The sequence below is a fragment of the Aplysia californica genome, unplaced genomic scaffold, assembly GCF_000002075.1.
Source record: "Aplysia californica isolate F4 #8 unplaced genomic scaffold, AplCal3.0 scaffold00815, whole genome shotgun sequence".
In the NCBI taxonomy this organism is placed as follows: Eukaryota; Metazoa; Mollusca; class Gastropoda; order Aplysiida; family Aplysiidae; genus Aplysia; species Aplysia californica.
The window spans coordinates 181,972-191,289 of record NW_004798085.1 but is presented as its reverse complement, the minus strand read 5'-3'; the positions used below and the strand labels follow the sequence as shown (position 1 = coordinate 191,289).

Below are 9,318 nucleotides of genomic sequence, written 5' to 3'. Positions count from 1 at the left end.
ACACACACACACAACCCTTTGACGTCAAAGTCTCGCCTTTTGTCGTACCTCAATACAATACAATATTGATGGCGACTCGTGATTACACTAGCAATACGTACCGTCTCTCGCATCACCGGCCTCTGTGTGTCGGCCATCTCCGCCCTGTGCGCTGTTGCCCGGATGTTGGCGGTGAAATGAGTTCAGCCGTGACGTCGACAGTCTAGTGATGGTAAAACCGGGGTGCCCATCGCAGATCGAATCGGGTCAGATCGTGTCGATTTTGCGCTTCAGTGCACGCTGTTGATTGCTTTGTCAAATTTGACAAGCATTAATAGGCAGTATTGCATACAAACGTAAGTCATTTTCGGCGGCATTTGAGATACGTCTGTATGCAATACTGCCCGGTGCACAATGTTATAAAGTTCACAAAACCTATTGCCGTTCACAACACAGCCATTTATTCCTTTCATAACAGCTTCAAGACTGCTGTATATCGCGGACGTGTTTTTGAAAGGTTCTTTAACCCTATCCGTACGTCGTGTTTTTACTATCGTATCCACACGGCCTTTGAATGAGAGGCGAACATCTTAACCTCTGGGCCACAAGAGACTCATTATACAGTACACACGCACCCTTAATCCGACGCATATCCCAGCCTTCTAGGTTTGTGTGGGATACTTCCATAATACCTTTTTTTCAAATCATAATTATATTCACAGGATGACAGTGCGCTGGCGGAGCGGTTAGTGCGCTCGTCTCCGAAGAGGAAAGTCCGGGTTCGAATCTCGGTTTGGACACGGATTTTTTCCGACCCCTCCTGCCCACCCAGCAGTAATGGGTACCTGACTTTCAGTTTGGGAAGTAAACTGGCCACCCTACCACAATACAGTGGTGCCGCATTCAACGATGTCACATTCAACGAGAAGTCGGCTCCAATGAGACAATCCTAAATCCCCGATTTTTTCCTCTATATCTCTTTGTAAATGTACGTCGGCTCCAACGAGGTTGCAAACAAACCGAGGTCGCTTTCAACGAGGTCGCGATAACCAAATAAAAGCAATTAGCGGCCCCACAAGGGAAGAATTTTTCTCCTTTCTCTCCTTCTCACGCGAAGCACAAGGCCCATCCTCGATTCCCAACACATTGTATTGCTAGATCTTGTGTACCTCCTACTATGGGCCCCAAAGCCAAGAGGGTGGGCGAGGGTTAGCCTACGATAGGGATGAGAGGGGGTGGGTGGAAACGCGATACAGGATGTGTGAAACTGAATGAACTCTGGATAGGTAAGTCCAGATTGAAACCTTCCTTTTTTTTCAATGTTCTTTTTCGTTCGTTTTTTGTTTGTTTTTGTAAAGTGTTTTACGGCGCTCGCAACTGCATAAGGTCATATGAGCGCGCGGGGAACACACCTAATATTTTCAGTTGGTAGGAAATTTTGAATTTTGCCCAGGTGGCGGCCGAAGCCTATTCTTATCGATTTTAGACCACCAAGGGATCTTTAACGTGCGCAACTTGCACACGGGCCCTCCGAGATTTTTCGCCCTTGTCTGAGAAGGCTAGGTGTAGATCTTTCCTACCAGAAGATCAGGGGTGTGGCTGAAAGACGGCAGTAAGAAGAAGCGAAGGAGTAGCAGTAGAAAGGCTGCAGAAAGAGTCAGGAGCCCAGAGGAGGGGGCAAAGGAGGTGAGGGGATGGGGGCAGAAAGAGGAGACGAAAGCAGACAACAGAGCATTGCTAGAGAGCAGGAAAGGAGGTGAAAGGAGACAAGTTTAGAGGATAAATTTTTTCGGTCGCTACCCGGATTCGAACCCGGGACCTTTGAATGAGAGGCTTTGCCCCCTCCTCTGGGCTCCCGACTCTTTCTGCAGCCTTTCTACTGCTACTCCTAGGCTCCTTCTCATTGCTGTCTTTCAGTCACATCCCTGATGTTCTGGTAGGAAAGATCCATCCCTAGCCTTCTTGGACAAGGGCGAAAAATCTCTGAGGGCCCGTGTGCAAGTTGCGCACGCTAAAGAACCCTTGGCGGTCTAAAATCGACAAGAGTAGGCTTCGGCTGCCACCCGGGGCAAAATTCAAAATTTCCTACCAACTGACAAAGTTTCATGTGTCGCGCGCACTCATATGACCGTGTGAAGCTGCGTGCGCCGTAAAACACTTACAAATAAAAATAATCAAGAAAAGAAATTGCAATTTTTAAGGTGTGGTGGCTTAATGAGTGAATTCTTGGATTTTAACCCCATGGACACAATACATACATTATATTTATACTATATAGTAAAGTGTGTACAATTTATTTCATGAAACGATTTTTAAAAATGTTTAACTTGAGGAAAATGGCTTTAGATGAAAATCTACAAATTGGATGCGTCCATTTTCAACCGACTTCTCCATTCATGGATTGCGAGAAATAACTTGTCAACACGCCTTATATTGGCTGCTTCCTTTTTGTAGAAACTGCAACAACATGAACAACTGAAGAAAAAACAACCACCAACAAAAACGACTGTTAAAAAAGGATAAAACAAAATGAAAGGAAACAGACTCTGTTTAATTTTGGTGGCGTCGGTGGTCTAGCGGTTAAGCTACCGGACTCGTAATCGTGAGGTTGCGAGTTCGGAGGTTCGAGCCGCGGGCCCGATGTTGTGTCCTTGGGAAAGACACTTTACACTAATTTTCCTCACTTCACCATGCACCCTGGTGGGGATGGGTACCCGGCTATAGATTGCGAAAGGTCTTTTCAGTATGTTAGTGTTTTACCGTCTATAAATGGCTGCTTGCACAGTATGCTTCCCAGGAAGTTGAGGTTGTTTCAGAATGCTCTCAGGGATGCTGGGGTAATAGTATAGATTGTGAAGCGCATAGAGCTTGCTGTTGAGTGGGAATTTGCACTATATAAGTGCTATCCATTATTATTATTATGTTTGTGTTGTAATGTTTAGTAGAAAAGGGGTGAAGTGGCAGATCATTAGCCCCAACAGCCACATCATCCAGACACCAGGCAGACAAGGTAAAGTCCACCCCAGGCGACCACCACGAGGTCAAAGGTTACCGCATCAAAGAAAAAGCCCCGGTACCTTATTAACCTACCCTTTAACCGTGTTGGAAGACCCTTTAACCGTGTTGGAAGACCCTTTAACCGTGTTGGAAAACTCTTTAACCGTGTTGGAAGAACCTTTAACCGTGTTGGAAGACCCCTTAAATACCTCCCCTCTCGCCATGTTGGAAGACCCTTTAACACTGTTGGAAGACCGTTTAACCATGTTGGAAGACCGTTTAACCATGTTGGAAGACCGTTTAACCATGTTGGAAGACCGTTTAACCATGTTGGAAGACCGTTTAACACCGTTGGAAGACCAAAATCTTGCTTAAAGATCAAGCATAGACCGTCCTTCTTGTTTTCTCTAGTATATCCAATTTGGAAGAACTCATGACTCTCTGAAATATTTACTGCTGATGCTTTTTCTTCGATTTAAATGAAAATCAACGTTCTTATTTCTTGTTTAAAAAGAAAAACACGGTACTATTCACTTCACTTAGTACCGTTGGTTCTCAGCACAAAGATATGTCTCTCGAAATCTTTCCTCCACCAAAGTATCAAGCCATTTTTAAATTTGAATACTTTGCTAAGCTACCAGAGAGCACCGAGCACACGTGTCTTCTTTTTTTGTAAATAATTTTTTTTTCCGTTTGTTTTCTTTTGTTCCTTGGGATTTGCTCAACATTAGTAACTTTGTGTGTGTGTGTGTGTGTGTGTGTGTGTGTGTGTGTGTGTGTGTGTGTGTGTGTGTGTGTGTGTGTGAGTGAGAGAGAGAGAGAGAGAGAGAGAGAGAGAGAGAGAGAGAGAGAGAGAGAGGGATAGAGAGAGAGAGGGAGAAAGAGAGAGATCCAGGCCTGCATAGGTGGATAAAGCAATAATACTACAATATTGGTGATTAAGAAACGGTACCACCTCATAAACTCTATATTTGATCGGTTCCTCAATATTGTTGAAAAAACCCCCAACTCTTTCGACCACAGACTTGAAATATGAAATATTATTTCGCAGATAAATCAAGGTGAAACTGAAAGGATTATTATTTTAAAGCCAAAACGTCTCTTTTTTTTGTTGCTTTTATGACTGAAATTTGACGACAGGGGTAAAATCAAAAAGTCACACATCAGTACACCGTATGCATTCAGCACACCAGTCAGTGCATCTCCGGCACATAGAGTTCATCTACAAGTTTTCCTGCAAAATGTTGTTTCAGGCATCAGTGAGAAGGGCTTGCTGCAGTTGCAAAATAGTTCTGGGAACGGGATTCACGTCACGAGCAACACAGTTAATTCTGTCCCACAGGTGCTCAATTGGGTTAAAATCTGGTGAAATGGCAGGTCGTAGATCCATTGCAGCGCGGTTATTCTGGATTTTTAAGAACATAATTCCGAGCGGAGTGCACGATGTGCGGGTGCATTGTCTTGTTGGGATGTCACAGCTTGAGTGTGATGTTGAAGAAATAACAGATAGTGCTAATGTGGTCTCCTGTACATACAATTTTATACTCCCATTATGGCATTCAAGTTCAATCCGTTCAACTTGTAATTGAGAATCGTCCGAGAAGGTGACGGTGTTCTACATACATCGGCGGTGTCTGCTGTGACCAGGTCATCTTAGCGTGATCGTGTTTTTGCTATTAACACAGTCTTCATGCAGACATCCTAGCTTCCGTCTTGAATTGCCACAGTCTGCGACGAAAAGTATGAAGGAGGTGGGGGTCATCCGTTTTCAGAGGTAAAATTTGTGAGAAAATGGCCGCCTAAGATTAGTTATTTCCTTAGCTTAAGGGCTGGTGGGGCACCTAGAAATCGTGTCTTGGGGTAAAATTTTGCAATTGGGGTTATTACATATTATAGTACCTGGACATTTCCTGAACAATATCCAGAAACGTATATAAGCCTTGCTACACCCTAAAGTTGTGTTTTGTTGTCAGGTTTTTCTTCGAAAGCACATGTTTTCTAGCCTTTTCTTACCTGTATCGGCTGTTTTCTCACAATTCTATTTTTTCACGCATTATCCCATTTTTCTGCTCTGTTCTTTTATGGTTCAATTTCAATGGAACTTTCACAGGATACCAACAACACCTATTTCTAAATTTTGGCTTGTTGAATTTTTGATTAATGGGGTAGTTTTTGATTTATGGGCTTAGTAAGCATGAATTTTCCATTTTTTTCACTTTTTTTGCAACATACCAATTGTAAGTGTCATAAAATAAAAACTAAATCATATATCAAAAATTCAACAATTTAAGAACTACATATTTACTGTTAGCATGCCAAATTAGAAGTAAATCGGTTTATAAATAAGGGAATAAAATGGGATAGAAAAAGGTATACAAAATCCAATATGGCCGCCGTTTCCATAGCAACCAATTCACAATGTACTTTTTGAACTACTGATTTAAAATCCCCAATAACACACGATGTCCCACAGCAAATATGGGCACTCTAGGCCTTGTAATAGCCAAAATAGACCTCAGGTGCCCCACCAGTCCTTAAGAGTTCGTGGTAACTGAAAATTTACATTTTTTGTGCCTTTAATCAACGTTTTTCCGAAAAATCCACACAGAAATGAGTTCTTTAATGGGCATGAAAGGTGTTGAGCCAAAAAACAAAAAATTGATAAAAATTCACAAACCAGCAGAAAAATGCAAGTTTCTTCACTTTAAATATTTTGACGAGAGCCTGATTGCTCCACGCTGCCTCATAAATTGTCTTGCGTTTTGAGCAGTTGTCCTGACATGAATTCTCTTTTGCACTGTCCAGATATATCGGTCTAAAAATGGCATTGTTACCCTTAGACAGCCGCATTCTGGGTCGGTTTTGAATAGAGACCAAGTCACAAGGTGGCGTCATCTCAGTTGGCTGATAGTCCTTCTGCTGACGTTGAATGTCTTCGCAACAGCAGTGCCCAATCACACCGACGGCTTGATTTTTCTGACTTTGAATTAAACGTACCATTGATGGGGTTTTAATACATAATTGATGTTCCTATATTTTCCGACTCTCACCCTTTAGCCGACAAGCCTCGTGTGTCTCCGACAACCAACAATAAACAAAGACAGACCAGGACTCACAGGCTCTCTCCTTCCCCTCCACAACAAACTGTCCACACAACACAACAATGTCATCACAGATTGTTCACTTGGTCACTCCCTGACCAGCTAGACCGGGTACACAATGGGCGATGGTGGCTTTGTTTATGGTGGACATAAGTACAGATGAGCCTAGTCAAATCCTTTATTATACTATTATGCACAAAGAGAAAGATGCTCAGGCACAGACTTTATCTTTTGATTTCTACTGACAATTTTAATTTATTTCCTGGTGAAATGATCACGCCTTTGTCACAACTTGTCTTTCGCTACAAGTCATCAATGGGCTATGGTCTTAATACAAACCGTGTTTCTGCCAGAGAAACAGACACAATTAAGGAGGGCACTCATGGCCTAGAGGCTAGGGTGTTCTCTTCTCATTCATAGGTCGCGGGTTGGAATCCGGGTAGCGACCGAATAATTTTCTTCTCTAAAATTGTCTCCTTTCATCTCCTTTTCTGCTTTCTTGCAATGTTCTGTCGTCTGCTTTTGTCTCCTCTTTCTGCTCCCCCCCCCCTCTGACCTCCTTTGCCCCCTCCTCTGGGCTACTGACTCTCTCTGCAGCTTTTCTACTGCTACTCCTTGGCTCCTTCTTACTGCTGTCTTTCAGCCACATCCCTGACCTTCTGGCATGGAAGATCTACACCTAGCCTTCTCGGACAAGGGCGAAAAATCTCGGAGGGTCCGTGTGCAATTTGTGCACGTTAAAGATCCCTTGGTCGTCTAAAATCGATAAGAGTAGGCTTCGGCCGCCGACAAGGCAAAATTCCAAATTTTCTACCAACTGAAAAAGTTTAACGTGTCCCGTGCGATCATATGGCCTAATGCAGTTGCGAGCGGCGTAAAACACTTACCCTCCAAAAAAGACACAACTAAGGAGGCAAACTTTGAAAATAAGTTAATAAAAAAAGATCAGTCATAGAAAGAATGGCAAACATAGTGCGAGGGCGTAAAAGGAAAAGTTTCTTGTTTGGAGGTTCCAGCCGTCTGTTACTTCTGCTGAGGTTACATTTTTCCTTTCTGTCAGTAACCTTCATTGTGCTGAATATTCAAATCAGATTTAAAAGAAAGCATTTAGACCAAAAGACTGCTATACAATAGGCCGTTGTTCAATTCTACCCCAGCTTCATCTCAATACACAATAGATGAATTAATATTTCCTAACCTCCCCCTCTAACCAACAAGCCTCCCACGTCTCCCAAAACCAACAATAAACAAAGACAGGCCAGGACTCACAGGCTCTCTCCTTCCCCTCCACAACAAACTGTCCACACAACACAACAATGTCATCATCACATATTGTTCACTTGGTCACTCCCTGACCAGCTAGACCGGGTACACAATGGGCGATGGTGGCTTTGTTTACACTTGACTGAATACCTTAGACTAGTTTCAATTTTTCAAAGGCGTAATGTTTTCCAAATCTATTTCCTTGCTCTGTATTTCAAGTCATCAGTGAGCAACGGTCTCAAGATCTTGTTACTGTTAGAGACAACGGAAACGTTCAGAGAAAATTTAAAAAAATTAAAATCTAAGCATAATTTCAAAGGCATTGATAAAAAAAGAATAGCGAGAGAGCGTTTTAAGGTAACGAAGCAAAAGTTGCACGGAGGTTCTAGCAGCATATCTTTTTCTTGAACAATCAGAGATTTCACATTTCTCGTTGCTCTCGGTGACCTGCACAATGCCAAATAAAATAATATATTAACAAAACCCAGCAACCCAACTTACATTAATATAACTAACGTCATTGTTAAATGTTTTCTGTCGGATTTTTCAGTACACAATGAATATCCATAGAAGCATTTTCCAGCCTGCAAGTCTTAAATCTTTCCCCAAAACAACTAAACAATAAACAAAGACGGGCCAGAACTTAGAGTTCCCCACCTTGCCCTCCACGACAAGCTATCAAAACAACACAACAATGTCATCATCAGCGATACAGGGACTCCCGGTAACACCTTCCTCTCCATAGCCATACTGTCAAAACAAACAACAACAACGTCACAATCAAAGATTTCAAACTTGGTTCACTCAGTCGCAGGCTGGCCCGGGCATACAATGGCCTCTGAGGTGTTGACACGTCTTTGATGTTAGCCGCCATGGTCAGTGGGTATGTAATTTATCCCCCCTGATTGAGTCTCACACCTCAGGGCAAGATCTCATCCGCGTACATCGGTTGATATAAATATCGGAGAATCAGTTTCTGTGGTCAGTTCAGTCAGAACCTGCTTCCAGTCTACATCGTTCCCTGAGTTTATCAACCGAATTTGCGTCGCGTTGTACATGGAGATGGAGAAAGTTAACGAGCATGCTGCTGCCTTCAACGCCTTGAACTTGGATAGAGGCCTCTGTGTCGGCAAAGGAGCCTCGGGTGAGGTCTTCCTTGCAGCATCTCGAGACGACGTATCCAGGAAATGTGCCGTGAAGATATTCGACCTGGTGAAAGACAACCGTTGTCATGAGTGGGGCTTCATCAATGAAGTTGATGTCTTGAAGGAGCTTCGCCATCCACGTATCGTCTCGTTACTGGCGTATTTGGGCAGCCCTCGCCACGGATATATTGTCCTTAAGTACTACCCGAAAGGGAGCCTGGAGAAGAGTCTCGGAGCTTTGAAGCCCTCACAGGTGCTTGGTTATATTCGTGATATCGGGGAGGCGCTAGAACACACACACAGTCGAGGAATTTTCCACCAGGACATCAAGCCGGCCAATGTTCTTGTGGACGAGGAAGACAGAGCGGTTCTGTGTGATTTTGGCTTGTCAGGACAGTTGAAGAACGGCAACACCAAAGTGACCAGATGGGTGACCACTCCAGGCTTCCAAGGACCTGAAACCAAGACAGGATAAGCGATGTGCCCTTATAAGGTAAGAAATCGTTTTTATTTTTGTATGTAAACTACTATTTTTTGGTCAATGTTTCTCCCAGTGTTTGTCACTGTTTGTCGAGCTTTTCGTTCTTTTTGTCCCAGATTCTCCTCCAGCAATCTCTTTCTCTCTGTCTCTTTATATGTTTTCCCCTTATTCAATCTCTCAAACTCCCTCTCTCTCTCTCTCTCTCTCTCTCTCTCTCTCTCTCTCTCTCTCTCTCTCATTCTCTCTCTCTATCTCTCTCTCTATCTCTCTCTCTCTCCCCCTCTCTCTCTCTCTCCCTCTCTCTCTCTCTCCTTCTCTCTCTCTCTCGCCTTTTTTTTGCCTATCCATTTCT

General features: G+C 43.3%; 2 protein-coding genes across 2 annotated transcripts in view; one reads left to right on the top strand and one right to left on the bottom strand.

The window, feature by feature from the left end:
- Positions 1-3,305, bottom strand: part of LOC106013341 (probable G-protein coupled receptor 139) — a 33,740-nt gene extending 30,435 nt beyond the window's left edge. The window contains exon 1 of the mRNA XM_035972727.1: positions 3,070-3,305. Coding sequence (XP_035828620.1) covers positions 3,070-3,305 — 236 coding nt within the window. The remainder of the gene's footprint in view (positions 1-3,069) is intronic.
- A 5,091-nt stretch (positions 3,306-8,396) lies between these two features.
- Positions 8,397-8,960, top strand: LOC101851302 (calcium/calmodulin-dependent protein kinase type 1-like). Its single transcript, XM_005109777.1, has one exon. The coding sequence runs from the start codon at positions 8,397-8,399 to the stop codon at positions 8,958-8,960; it is 564 nt and encodes a 187-aa protein (XP_005109834.1).
- Positions 8,961-9,318: the final 358 nt, after the last annotated feature.